This window comes from Hermetia illucens, chromosome 3 (genome assembly GCF_905115235.1).
Source record: "Hermetia illucens chromosome 3, iHerIll2.2.curated.20191125, whole genome shotgun sequence".
In the NCBI taxonomy this organism is placed as follows: domain Eukaryota; kingdom Metazoa; phylum Arthropoda; class Insecta; order Diptera; family Stratiomyidae; genus Hermetia; species Hermetia illucens.
In genome coordinates, this window is record NC_051851.1 from 120,361,285 (window position 1) to 120,376,421 (window position 15,137).

The following is a 15,137-nucleotide window of genomic DNA, read 5'->3' on the forward strand; positions in this document are numbered from 1 at the left end:
TCCAATGATGATGGAAAGGATGGAATCTCCGGAAGGAACTTAGATCTAAATGTACGAGACCGCCAACCGACTTTTAATCATTTCAACCGCCATCTATGATATGAAACTAGTCTGCAAACGTCAATAATTCGCCGGCTGAAAATATTTATATACGAAGAGTAATCCCTGCGTCGTGTTTTCTCGAAGGTGAAAAGGAACACAATTGATTGTAAGTCTCAGATGAAATTATTATCAAAATTCGCTAACGAATAAATGATCCTAATCCGGTTTCTTCGCTTGTGTGCTCCCAGATACGGAAGGTGTATAAGTAACACTTCACGGATAGGCGTTCCAAAGTCGTGGAAAGTACCGAAAATGGACAGTCGATGCTTCCAAAATCCTTATCCCGACTATGGTGGCGAAGGAGTGAATGTGGACAAGCAATACATTCTGTCACTCATTAAATATTATGTAAACGCGATTCTGAAGAACACCAAAGTCAATGACGATGAACGTGGGGATCTATACGTAGGAAATGCAGGTAAGCTTCGTACTTAGTGTGGAGCTTATATCGGAAACCTCAGAAATACTATAAATTCTGTTAACAGAAATATCGCTGTACATAGAAAGTCAATATTATAGTCATTTCACTGCTATATCTTAATCAAGCCTGCGGGTAACTGTTAAGCTCCTTTGGACGAATACTTTACCCTTGATCGAATGGAAACCTTTTTGCGTTAAGTTCTAGTGGAGTGTATTATCAAAGTCCATGACAAAAAGGGAGCGAGGTCTTCGTTAATTTGAAATCCATACCACGGTGCATTTTAAATGTTGCAAGTTTGTATAGAATACTAATATGAGCTTATCAACGTCGCGTTCAAACTATATAGAAGTGGTAAGACCCGTCCTAATTTATGTCTTCCCAAAATACTTTGAGAAGAAGATAGAATCCCTCACGGATGCCTTCCTGGAGCCATGTCTTGGCCTCACCAGGCCTACCCAACTTATATCATCTTTACTCTAGCTAACGAGTCGTCCAGTCCCTGCTGGTGATGAGAGCAATGCGAAACGCCAAAGTCTTCAACCTTCCTCTCCTCTCTCTCATTAGAGGCAATTATGTCCCCTCTAACATATTAACCGCAGTTGTCAATAAATTCCATGCCATGTAGGCATCATCTCATGGTCATCTTCGGACACGGATTGATTTGGAGACTACAATCAGAGCCCCCCCATGACTGGCACAGCGGTAATGGTTCATAGTAAATGTAGGTTCCGCATTCATACCAGTGGATGTGAACCTATCTAACACTTCTGCCGCAACTAAGGAATACGGCGCTTGAGCTGTTTAGCAGAACTCCACGCTTGAGCCCACTAGGAGCTTTGCCCGCGATATTGACGCAACTACCATGAAACTCCGATGAGATAAGCAATCGGAAATGATCGAGTTGAGAGCGCATGCCCCAGGAACTCCCCTACAACATATGCTCTCCAAGGACCATCCCGGTTCCCATGGTACCAGATAACCTCCGATGAAGCTTTGTGGCAACAGAGTCCAAGCCTCTCAGTCACATCCAACCCTTGCTTCAAGAACTTAGGGTTCTCCACCACTTCCCCACGACTTTAATGGGTTCACAGTATGAACTCTTACTTCCAGTGCAGGAGGTACACCGCGCATTATCATCTTCGCGACTGTATATTTGCGACTCCTCACCACTACCGACGAAATTTCCACCGGCTTCAGTGTCGGCGGCGGGGTATTAGCCACTACTCGTATTCGATTACCGCCTACTACAACTGGAGCAGTAACCATATGGCCACATTTCTTGGCAATTAAACCCTCCACTTTACCATTCAACATGGAAATATTTTCGATCATCCTAGTGAGCACATTACTGAACTTCAAAATGACCTCTCTGGTAATTTCAGCAACCGTTTCTCCACTCCTCAACAGAATACTATTATTATTCTGTTAAGGGAAAGTCGCACCGCATCCTTGAAGAACTATTGTGCCCCTTTTACTGTTTATAGTGTACCTATTGATCATAGCATCTCAAGCAGGCCTATAACCGTTAGGAACTTTAGTATGTTCCCTACTTCTAGATCTTTCGGCCTTGCACCTGGTAGTAAGTGTTCTCCCAGATGCCTCGATCTACTTTGCACAAGTGCCGGACACTGTCCCAGGACGTGTATAGAGGTTTCGTCCTCCTCCTCAAAAAACCTGCAGGCAGTGTTCGTAGATATCCCTAGCTTCCCTAGGTGATAGTTCAGCCGACAATGACCAGTGAGAATTCCCACTGTGATTGGGAGGTTCTTTTTGGTGAAGTTTAAGCAATCTTTTGTGCGTATGGGTTTGTATCCCCCAATTAGCACCCTGGACTGCTCCATCCCTGGTAGGCCCGCCCAGTATAGTTCCCTCAACCTTTCCTCTTCATTTCTTAGATTAATAGCCATGAAACCGTTCCCAATTCCACAGAAGGGTTCTGGCCCGTGTAAAGGCGTCCCTGCTTCCTTCTTGGCTAGTTCGTCCACTACCTCGTTGCCTTCCAACCAAGCATGGCCTGGAACCCAAAGTATCCAGACCTTGTTGGACGAGCCGAGTGTATTCAGTCTCTCAAGGCATTCCCATACCAGTTTAGAGTTCACCTGGTCGGACCTAAGTGCCTTGATCGCTGCTTGGCTATCGGTGAGAATAGCTATGTTGTCCCCTATAGTTCCTTTGCAGATTAAAGGAGGCACATTTGTCTATGGCGTATATTTCCGCCTGGAATATTCTAGTGTACCTGCCCATTGGCTCAAAGTACATTTTCCTTGGACCAATGACACCGGCACCCGCTCCCTCTGCTGTGAGGGATCCGTGAGTGTACCAAGCAATCAGTTGCTGGTTTAAGCCGTATGTCGCAGCCACGCTCTCCCAGTTTGCCTTGTTACTCCAACGTGGTTCAAACTTCTTATCGAAGTGAAACCTCGTTGTCATGTTATCCCTTGGTATCAGTAATTCGGGATACCGCCTAGAAAGAACGTCAATATTCCTTCGATTTAGGCGCCTCACTCATACTACCGGCTATCCTGAATATTGCCCTCCTTGCCTGCATCTGTATGTGCAGATGGAGAGGGGTTAATCCCAGAAGTACCTCCAGGGATGCCGTTGGGCGTGTCCTCATTGCCTCACTGATACACACGCAAGTTGGCCTTTGGAGTTTATGTAATTCCCTAGCTTGTGTGCTGAGTTCGGTTCTTTCTGCCCAGATTACCGCTCCATAGGTAATCATTGGCGTTACTATTGCAGTATATATCCAAAGTAGTATCTTCGGGCTACAACCCCATTTTTTTCCTGCTATAGATCTGCAAGTAATCAGAGCCCTTGTGGCTTTCCGACAAGTGTCTTCCAGAGTAATGTTTGGTATAGTGTAATTCTCAAATATTTGACCTCTGTTTCTCGTTTCACCTCCATATCATTTAATGTTACGCCTTAGAACGTTAGTTCTAATATAGTTATATATAGTTAGTTATATACTAAGAAGTTTTGCAGTTATTTGTCGGCTTTCAGCTGTCTCATTAAACCTACCGCTTTCTCCCCCACTTTGGGCTAGCTCTGTTGCTTACCTCCAATACACTTCTTTTTAACTCGAACGAGCTCATCCACTCCTGAACTGCCACCTCCGTCACTATCACGCTTTCTTTTCTCTGGTCTCAGCAATGAGTGCCTTGATCGCCCTCTGCTTTTCCTTAATTTTCAAGTTCATTCGTAAACAACACAAACCATTTGTTTACGACAGCGAGTCTTAGGCCCGAGTTATAGCCTTTCAGCAAAATGATCCGTAGATTTTTTAACACGATATAAACGATAAATTGGACTAAATATGTCTGGTTAGGTAAAACCAACAACAACAAAACTTTCAAACATTTAGCAAGTAGTATAATAAATCCATTCTCATTTTTCCCGAAAGCCATTACCATGTCAGTGAAAAATTAAACTAGGTTTACTAGACTAATAGCGGAAGGTTTGGAAGATTTTTTGCGCTGAATGGGGGAATCCTTCATGAAATTCCTAGGAAGCCCTGATTCCAGGAAATATCCCTTAGCAGGATGTGAATAGATTGTATACCAACTTTTCCTATAGCAAAGCTTTTCTCGCCAATATTGGGTCGATTCCTTCGCTGGACTGTGATCGTTATGGGGTAGAAGACAAGTATGACAAGCTTTCGAGGCACAGGACTGCTCTCAATTGGACTAAAACTTACAAATATTTATTAGACCTCCACACAGCGAGTGACTGGCCTCTATGGATAGACCTGGCTAGGTTTATAAGAGAGACTGGAATCAGACTTTAGTTTCAACCTCGAGTTTGTAATTCCCTTTGCTCCGTTTTTAAAGTCTATTTCAATAAGCTGGCCGGTCAAGATCTCGGCCTGCATCAGCATGCCCTTTCTGTTTTTTTTGCTCGCCATCTTGGTCTCTTTTAGTCTCCTCTTACGATAAGCAAGGAAGACTTTGAGTGCATTTTTAAGCCCTAATTCACAGGCAGATACAGTATGCGTCAAAACGTTTGATCAATTATTTTATCTTATTTATGGTCGTCATGATCATCCATCTGTGCCCTCTATTCGTCGAATTATTAAACCTTTTTAGCCTACGCAATGTTCACGTACCAATAAGACGAAAGGACTGATCGAAGTAATGATAATATTTTTGCCGTTCAGACAAGTGCTGCTGAAGTTCGCAATTTGCACATTCCACGACGTTCTCGGCAATCGGGTCTGCCTGTGAACACAACGCGGATTTTAAGAAACGATCGCATCCTTATAAAACTGTTCTCACTCAAGAACTGTCACTTGACATCGTAAATGTCGGAAATTCGCTGATTTTGCTTTGAAACAACTTCCAATGAAAACAATCTTTATAAAAAAATCATCTTCTCCGATAAACCTCACTTTCATCTCATGGATCGATGAATAAACAGAATTGTCGTTTCTAGTGTGAAGAAAATTCACAAAGTATTGATGAAGAGCGTTTTCATCCCCCTAAATTGAATGTTTGGTACAGATTTTGGCCTAGTGGAATCGCCAATCCATACTTCTTTGAAAACGAAGAAGGCGGCACCGTTGCTACCTATAGAGTGCGGTGTACTAGAAGATCAAAGCTAATTATTTTTTATAGCTCAGATTGGAAGAAGTTTTCCTGCACAACATCTGGTTATTATTATACAAGACAGAACAACATGCCACACTATACGCCAAAAATTTGAGTTGATGCGTGAGAAGTTCGGAAAGTTGATTATTTCACGAAATTCTGACATTGTCTACAGCAATAAGCCACATTCTGTGCAAGCATTAAAGGCCAAGTCAACGGAATATTCCTAATATACGACAAGATTTAGGGGAAAAAGTTTTCCTTGATTATATTTACCACACTAAAAATCTGTACATGTATTCGTCTCCGTGGAATCATCAACGTAATCATCCTAATAAATAGCTCTATTCATTTCGAGATACATATCGATCCATACATATGGACGGCGCAAAATGTACCGGGGAAAAGCCTTGGAAAATCCTGTGACCCTCACACTCAATGGGAATGCCGCTAAATGAGTACAGAAATTTGAATTTTGGAGCTTAGGATGGAAAACAAATCCCTGCCTCTTCTACTAGACGATAAATACTGTACGATTCAAATGTGTCTATGAACTATGTTGGCTTGACTTTGTTCGGAATTCCGTGCAATCTTGGAACCTTGTTACCTCTAATTCATCCACAGATCTCTCGTAGTTATTGCTCCGTCGACCGGGATCTAGAAGACGTCCTGTTGAATCGTTGACTGAGGTCCACTTTCTTCGTATTGTAGGTTACGAATTGAAATTGTTTTTAACAATAGTGACGGTGATGAGGTAACTTTTGCCCACGAATCTTGTTCATTACAACCTTGTAAGCAGCGGCCTATAGGTTCGTATTTACCCTCTTGTCCTTCGGCAAAGTCTCCTCGTTCGCAGACACGATGATTTCAATAGCAAGATCTCCTCCCTTCCTCTGCCTAACCCTCTGAGTCGCAATCAACTTTTCTAATACAATGTTCAACTCCGCGAAGGTGTCGTGTAGAATCTTGCCCCTGGTGTTCGTCATTCGGCACTTTCAGTTCAAGGCACACTTGTTGAAATCGATGGCAATATCGTGATTTAAATGAGGTTCGCAGATTACCTTTACTTCTACATTCGACTCTCCAATAGTTTGTGAGAGGTGTTGAGCTGCCTCGCACTGGTTGAGGTTGATTTATATCAACATCATTCAGCCTTCAATTCACCTCCCTCCTATATGCCACCACCTAGAACATGCCGGTTGTAGACTCCCTCTTTCCCTTTGCGCAACATTCATAGTGGATCTCCAGTACAATTGAGGCATCTGAAGCAGAGATGCTTGCTCTTAACTTGGTCGCGGCAATCAGTTCAGCTGCTGTTTCCACTGGCAACTAATAATATTGGACTGTGTAATCCCATATGCTTTATTCATCTTTTTTATCGCACCTCCTTCTATTCCGCTAAGATTAAATTGTTTTCTTAGATATCATCCCTTGATGTAACGTCGTTTAGATCCTTACACTCGATTATTATCTCTTGCTTTCGAACTCTCTCTTCTGCTTGGTCGCCGAGCACCTTTTCCACCTGACCGCGAAAACTATCCGCTGATTTCTCGCTAGATTTATTTGACTTCAAAGCTACTCTACCACCTAAATCTGTCAATTCCAGATTCGCTTTCACTTGTGAGCGATATAGGCGTAAGATATATGTATCTCCTTTCTTGCAAATAATGTTTATTTGCAGATGGATTTTATTTTTGTCCCCCCGTTTTTTGCTGGCCACCTTTTTCCGTTGCTCGAGTTTAGGAAATGCCAATTCTTCCCATTTTGTCAATGCTGAGGCTGTAATCGAGGAACAATCAACTTTCCCCGGCTTACCTTTGATTGAACAATCGGTTAAACGCATCCGTTAAACTCGGTGAACAATTGCCGAGGCGGATCTAAGAACTGTACAAGGGAACATTCGATCAACCAAGGGATGCGAAATGCGTATATGTGTGTAACGTGTGAAGCTTTTTTTTCCCACAAAGAATATCTGCCAGGAGCTCCAAAACCCTGGCTTGGCTGATGATAACACTCGGACAAGTTGTGGATAAAACTCGGTGCCTAATTCATAGAACAGAGCAGTGAGAGCGAGCATATATAGCTTTGATAATTTGCTTTGCAAATTGAGATTGACGTGAAAAATTTCCTAATTTCAATCCCATTAAAAAAGGTATAGCTCAGAATGAAGGAAAGTATGCTTACAAACTCCCAGACTTAAAAATGGGTAGTAGTTGACTGAACGAAAGCGGGGTGTGAGGGTCGCAATTTCGATAGTGGAACTGGAAAATTTGTGCGAAACTTTCAAACAGCAAATTGTGGACTCCCCCTCATTCAATCACCAGAACTTACAAGAATTATAGTCAAGCATAATGGAAGAGGTAGAGTCAACAATCAAATGTCAAAAACTGAACAAGACGCCCAGGATAGATGACATCCCCGCTGAACTCATCAAATCAGGTCTATCCATGGAACATGAAAGCTATTCATAATTTGTTTCTCTTTATCTGGAACCACGAACAGATTCCGCAAGAGTGGTAAAAAACCAGAAAATACAAAGTACTGTTTGGTTTTGGAATTTCATTATAACTGGTAAACCTTACCAGAAGGATAATGCCCCACACGACATCGCAGGTCAGAGTCAATAATAGTGTAACAGATACGTTTGAGACGAACGTCGGATTAAACAAGGAGGTGAGCTCGCATCTCTACTGTTCAATCTGGCACTGGATCAGGTTATACAAAAGTTGCCTTTGGACACAAAAGCCACGCTGCTCTATAAGTTCTGGCAATCGTCGCATATATGGACGATATGAACATCATGGCGCGATCTTTCGCATCAGCAAAAACGACGCCCATCAGAGAAAATATAATGAGTGACGAATACAACTTGGAAAATGTAGACAACTTTATATACTTGAGGAAATACGACGTCTAATTTATCTCGCAAACAGAGCCTTTTATTCATTCCAGCTGATTTTAAAAGCCAGCTGCATACACAGGGAAGCAAAGCTCCGAGTATACAAAACGATAATAAGACCTGTGCTATGTTATGGATGTGAAACATGGACCCTAAGACAAACTTCTGAAAAACCAATACCGAGAGGAGGTACCTGAGGAAAATAATAGGAACTAATAGGTATTACCAATGCCGAATCGGATACAACCATGAGTTGTACCATGAGGACCCTGAAGTCTCCAAATTAATTAAATTTTGGAAGTTGCAATAGGCTGGACACGTTCAACGCATGGACAACACACGGATACCTAAAAGGATATTCTAAGGGAGAGCAAAAGGACGAAAACCGGTAGGAAAACCCTGAAAGCGCTTGGTAGATTCTGTTGATGAAGATAGCGCATCACTGCACGGTTTTCAATACCGGAGGACGTAGTCGATGATTGAGATGGTTGGAGGAAGGATATCCTCAAGGCCAAAGCACGAAATGAACTGTAGTGATGATGATTTCCATATTATATAACCTAATGTGTGTCCTTTATAATAAAGTTATAAGAATTATCTTCCCTCTGTGATTTTGAATTTTATACAAAAACTCTAAAAATGTTTGCGCCACTTTGAACCTTTCCGTGATCCGCCTTATAACGCGTTTTTGAAGTACCATATGCGTAGCTATTATGTTACTTCAATCCCCGGTTCTTAAGTACAAGTGGACTTCAATCGCCGGCAGCTAGGTAGGAACAGATTCTTATTTGATGTAACTACATGAGTAATTTAGGTTAAGAGACTGAAGGAGGCGCAGCTTCAAGAACTCAGGCCTCATAAATTAGGTCCATTCTATTGGTCTCCTGAAAGCCCTATTCAAATGGCCTTCTGGCTGGAATGTTCATGGGCTTTTGCGGATCTAAGAACCTCCGAGAGATTTTTTTTTCTACTTTCTTCTCTAAACAGGAAAGTTTACGGAAATGCCAGACACATCTCAAATATATCTTAAAATTTTGGAATAAGATCGATGTGTGTGTGTGTGGAGCATTCACAAAAAGTTCTTTAACTTAAGTTTGAGTTGCTAGTTCGTAGTTGCTTCCAGCCTTCTATCGAAGTGTATTCACAGGTATTTAACATCGTCTAATGTGGTATAGCGATATTATTGATTTTCACTTACTTACATACTTAAACTCGTTTACCTTTCCTCCACATTTGAACTCAGTTTTCATCACTTTTAAATACTATTTCAGTTGAAAAGAATCCAGTTTTAAGTCTGCATGTGAATTTAAGATTGCGGTATCGTTCACAAAGGTAGTTTTGGTGCAAAGAAAGATCTAAGGTCTATACGATTGCATTGTGATTAATTAAGATTTTGTATGAAACAAAACTTTATTAGAATCGAGTCTGGCCATGTAGGGTATCAAATGAAAGGTCTCAATTAGTACTTTTCAAAACTGGTTTCATATTGGATATTGGGTGAAACATAGGGGAATGAGGGCTCAAAATATGAGCCACAAAAAGTGTAATAGGTATCGTTCTCAGAACCTACCCAACCGAAAAATCTGAAAAAAATCACAGCGGCGCATCTCTACGGAATCTAGGCCTCAAAATACATCCGGCTCCGATCTCTGCACAAATAAAGTTTATAATAGTATATTTCCACATTTTAGAAATTTACCCGGTAACCCCTCTTATGTTCATCCCCATGTACAATTCATCGCAGTATTACAATAAGGGATAACATAATGCACAACTTGGTCCAGTTTGAAGAAAATCCAACTACTATTAACAAAGTCATAGGGGGTGAAACTTTGCCATTTTCTGTGAATTTCATGCATTCTACAACCTGTATGACGTCATCATCACATATCAATTCATCAATACCATAACGAAATGAGTTCTTATTAATGGGGTCGCAAAGAATTATTTTGTTTTTTAGTCATTTGTATATGAATATCAATTACTCCAACCAGACATGTGTGTATGTAGGTATATAGTATATGCGTGTTAATGAAGTTTGCGGGTAGTGTCAATTCAGATAGATATATTTGTACATTAAACCAGCCGTATTTATTATAATAATAATCGTTGGCGCAACAATCCATATTGGATCAAGGCCTTGAAGTGTGTTAGAGCACTTCATTCAAGACAGTATCGGTACACTACAGCACACTGTAGAAGGCAATGTGGTCAGCATTGCGCTCGGCCGAGATTATTACCCTGATTTGACTCAGGTACTCATTCACAGCTGAATCCACTGGTATCCGACACCCAGTCACGATAATAAATTCCTCTGTCACCAGTGAGATTTGAACTGCGACCTTCCGCCACGATAACCCAGCCCTCTAACCACTTGAGGCAGTTTATTTGTTTAGGGTGGGTATAATATCTATGGCTGTAATATGTACGTATAAAACTTGTTAGCACTGATGAAGGGAACAAGTGGTTCCCGAAATATCGGTTTTTGCAAGAATAAATATTCCCACCAACGAAAAAGAAACAAGTTTTTTATTATTTCAGATCATATACGTACATATACGTAACTCCAAAATGTAGTTTGGAAAAATATGAAGGAATAGTTTGGATTTGTAGCTATATACGGATAGAATAATGTGCGTTGAAGTTTCTTATATAAGATGAACAGAAAACCTTTATACCCGAAGCGCGAGCTTCCGGTATTCCGACTTGCTTTTTTCGAATGAGACTTTTAATTTCTATAAAACATATTGGCGAATGACAAGGCTTGACGTTGATGGGACATCTGAGAAGTTCAATTGGAGTGTGGGGCTCGATTGTCTTCTTTGTCCTTATTACTTTTAGCCCAATTTCCTCTGGTGGTTCTTAATAGAGGCTCTTTGATTGTTAGTTTTTGAGTTTTCAGCAGTTTTCCACAACGAATAGTCCAAAGTCTGAGGATATCAGATTTCTGATCTTCTATACGTGCCGATTTAAGGAGTTCTGTGATGCTGAGTTTACTTCTCACTTGGAGAAACCTATGAAATTGTCAGCCTCTCATAGACCAAGATTCTTAAAGATTTTGGTGTTGCTGTAGGGGCGGCTTCGAGTATAACTTCGTTGCAATCCCAAGCACTTTGTCAATGTCAAGTTTACTTTTCAATCAATTCTACTACCACTATTAAATCCATATGATTTTTAGTTAACCCTAAGCTGTCGGACTATTAGTTTGTGGGATAGAGCATTTTGAGTGAAGCAATTTTCGGTAGTTTGAAGAAAATGGACCAGAAAGAATTTTGCGTTAATAAAGCATTGCTTTTTGCATTACTATTGAAGCCAAGACTTGCATTGATAGACACTATTCGGACTCCGCACCAGGAAAATTAACAGTTGAAAAGTGGTTTTTGGTAAGTTTAAACAAGGCAAAGTGACAACCGAGGACGATGCACGCAGTGGATCGCCCAAAGATGCTGTTACCGACGAAAACATCAAAAAAATGCACATCATAAATTTGAATGTGTCCGGATAGCTGAGTGGTTAGAGCACAAGGCTATCGTACGGAAGGTCGCGGCTCAAATCTGACTGGTGGCAGTGGGATTTGTATCGTAATTTGACGTCGGATACCAGTCGACTCAGCTGTGAATGAGCACCTGAGTCAAGTCAAGGTTATAATCTCGGGCGAGCCCAATGTTGACCACATTGCCTCCAACAGAATACTGTAGTGTACCGTTTCGGTCTTAAATGAAGTGCTCTAACACACTTCAAGGCCCTGATCCAATATGGATTGTCGCGCCAACGATTATTATTATTATAATTTTGGATGACTTCAAAGTGACGTTGATCGAGATGGCTGAGGCTCTAAAGATATCAAAGAAGCGCTTTGGACATATCATGCATGAATGTTTGGGTATGCGAAAGTTCTGTTCAAAGTAGATGCGCGCGAGCGCACAATCGACTAAAAACAACGACGAGTTGGCCATTCTGAACAGGGTTTGAAGCCCTTCCTTTATAAAAATTCAAATTTATGCATTGCTATGTGGCAATTGACAAAACATGGCTCAATTATTTCACTCCAGAATCAAAACGATCGTGGTCTGAGTGGAGCGCACGTGGTGAACCGACTCCAAAATGTGGAAAGACGCAACAGTTTGCAGGCGAGGCTATGGAGTCATTATTTTTGGAAATGCATCGTATAATATTCGTCGATTATCTTGAGAAGGTAAAAACCATCAACAGCGACTATTACATAGCGTTATTGAAGCGTTTGAAGGATGAAATCGCGAAAACGGCCCCATTTGAAGAAAAAGGAAATGTTATTTCATCAAGACAATGCACCGTGTCACAAATCAATGACAACGGTGCATAAACTGCATGAGTTGGGCTACGAATTGCTGCCGCATTCATCGTATTCTCCAAAGGAATTTTCCCTGTTCTCAGACCTCAAGAAAGAAACTGAGGCTAAAGAAAATCTTACTATAAAAATGATACCGAAAAATTCTATGACCGCTATATACTCGTTGTATAGTTGTATCAAAGGCAACTATATTGAAAGATAAAATCAAATTTTATTAAAAAAAAAAAACTTTTTTTTTACTATTCTACGAATTCTACGAACTTTTCAGCCCATCAAGTATTACTGTCGATTTCCTTTTCTTATCTTCTTTATTCCGTAATGCTCCGTAATATACTTATTGAATACTAGTTGGGTTCTTTTCAAAACGTGATTATGTTGATCCGTCGACCCCATATTTGCGAGTAATAATCAATTTGTGGTTGTCCGAAGGGCTATCGAATACTATTTTCAGACATTCCTGATCATTATTGTACTGCTGTTTCCTAGCAAATAGTTTCTATAATTTACCTAACCAGAACTAGCCAAGTTGAAGTTACTGGTCTGAAACTAACATTTATTGATTAGTCATGTCTTCCAGGTGACATGAAAGCATCAACAGGAGTAAATACTAGTTGCTATTAAGTTTCCTTAAAAAAATTATTAGGATTAGAATATATAATTTTTTTTTCAACATTCCCGACTGATAAGCAGCAGATCTTAATATTCTATTACAAACATAATTTTAAGAATTTTCTATTGAAAATTTGAATAGCAATCGTATCTTGCTAATTTTTAAAATACATTTTCAGGCATAGCCTACATGTTTTTGAAAATGGTACAATCACCCGAAGTTAGCCAGCTCTATCCCGCATTGGACTATGCCCTGAGTTACATAAATCACGCGAAATCGAATGCTTTGCAGTACAAAAAACGTGCAGACGAACGATGCGCTTTTCTATGCGGTAATGCCGGTATCTACGCCGTGTCAGCAGTAATTTCAAATGCATCTGGTCATCGAGATACTCTCGAAGAAGATTTGAAAAATTTCAAAACAGGTTTCGAAGCATGTCGCCCAATGACGTTTTCGAAATATGGATCAGACGAAGTTCTGGTGGGTCGGGCTGGATTTTTGAGTGGATGCTACTGGTTGAATCAGCAGTTAGGGCCCTCCGTAATACCGGAAGATGCGATCCTCGATATTTGCAGTTCCATGCTTTACAGTGGACGGGAATACGCGGATAAGACGAAAGCTCCTTTACCTTTAATGTATCAGTATCATGGTACTGAATATTTAGGAGCAGCACACGGACTATGCGCTATTTTACACATGATGCTGAATAGCGCATGGTTTAAACCAGGAGCAGATATATCGAAGACAAAATACTCGGACATCCGACGGTCTATAGATTTCTATTTATCCTTGCAAGATAAAGATGGCAATTTCCCAGTGGCGTTGGAAGACTTACAAACAGGTCGTGCAAAGCGTTTGGTCCACTGGTGTCACGGGGCTCCTGGAGCTGTTTATTTACTTGCCAAAGCTTATTTAGTTTTTCAAGAAGAAAAATATCTGGATGCCCTTCGCAAGGCGACAGACTTGATTTGGAAAAAAGGATTACTACGCAAAGGACCGGGAATTTGTCACGGAGTAGCAGGGAATGGATATGCTTTCTTATTGATGTATCGACTTACAGGAGAAGAGAGATACCTTTATCGGGCACTAAAATTCATGGAATTTTTAACAAGAGATGAGTTCAAGACAGAAGCACGCACACCTGATCGTCCGTACAGTCTTTATGAAGGTGTCGCTGGCACGGTGTGTTATTTGATTGACTTGTTAAATCCGAATAGTGCGAGCTTTCCATTTATGGAAGTATTCATATAAATTAATGGCGTATATTGATATCTCATGTATTTTTAAGATGTTTAGAAATAAAATATTATTTGAATGACAATTGATATTTCCCAAAGAATTTTAAATTTACAACATTTAGACCAATTTAGAAATTCAGACTAAACAAATGAAAAATAAATATAAAACCTTCATTGGCATATTAGAAGAACATGCATTGTGGCGGGTATCAGATTTTCGCAAGACGACTCGCCTATTTAGAAAAGTTAAATTATTGGAATTCAGCAACATGACCCTTCCGCGCTATGCTTGATGTATCTATCTGTACAACGTAGTGTGTCAGTCACTTCGCCATTGGAGCGTATTTTATGCCCCTAGGGATTGTTTCCAAGAAGAATGTAGCTATGCTGAGTACCATAGATATGCCTTCACTTCGCATTCCATGGCTGTTATTTAGAACACTGTCCTCGACGAAAATATCTGCACATGGACTGAAGGCCCAATATGCAATCTTTGCGTGAAAGGACTCTTATTCGACTCAGGTGGAGCTAATGGATTATCTTCTTAGCTTCACAACTAGGGCAGACCTTTTCACATAAGTGAATTCTAGTTGGACATAGAATAAGCCAATAGGTTTCAGTATCGGGCAAAATAACCCAAGCTTACGCAAAGTAAAGATAACACTTGTGGTACTCATATTAATCGCGGCTTTCTGCACTGTAATGGGATATTGGAGATTACTTTTATGAAAATCATATCGATACTTTACTCAAATTCCAACGGAGTGCAAACTCTACACTCAGTTAGAAAAACAACTTAGAATCCATGTACATACCGCGTTACTATTATATATTGTATTAAACAAAAGCTTATTAAAAATCGGCTTACTACCTGTCTGTCACACCCATTTTTTTCAGAAACGAAATTTGGTAGAAAGGTCAGAACTGTGAATCGCATGTAAAGAATAACAT

The 15,137-nt window shown here is 40.5% G+C and overlaps 1 protein-coding gene across 1 annotated transcript; it reads left to right on the top strand.

The window, feature by feature from the left end:
* The first annotated feature begins 56 nt into the window (after positions 1–56).
* Positions 57–14,273, top strand: LOC119651020 (lanC-like protein 3 homolog). Its single transcript, XM_038054323.1, has 3 exons — positions 57–208; positions 291–520; positions 13,127–14,273. Exons 2-3 carry the CDS (start codon positions 355–357, stop codon positions 14,197–14,199), a joined length of 1,239 nt encoding a protein of 412 aa, XP_037910251.1. The 5' UTR covers positions 57–208; positions 291–354; the 3' UTR covers positions 14,200–14,273.
* The last annotated feature ends 864 nt before the right edge of the window (positions 14,274–15,137 follow it).

Bases quoted from the DNA above. Each gene is read 5' to 3' on its own strand.
- LOC119651020 (XM_038054323.1), top strand. From the start codon at position 355: ATGGACAGTCGATGCTTCCAAAATCCTTATCCCGACTATGGTGGCGAA. The intron at 521-13,126 runs GTAAGCTTCGTA...ATACATTTTCAG, and splicing joins TCTATACGTAGGAAATGCAG to GCATAGCCTACATGTTTTTG.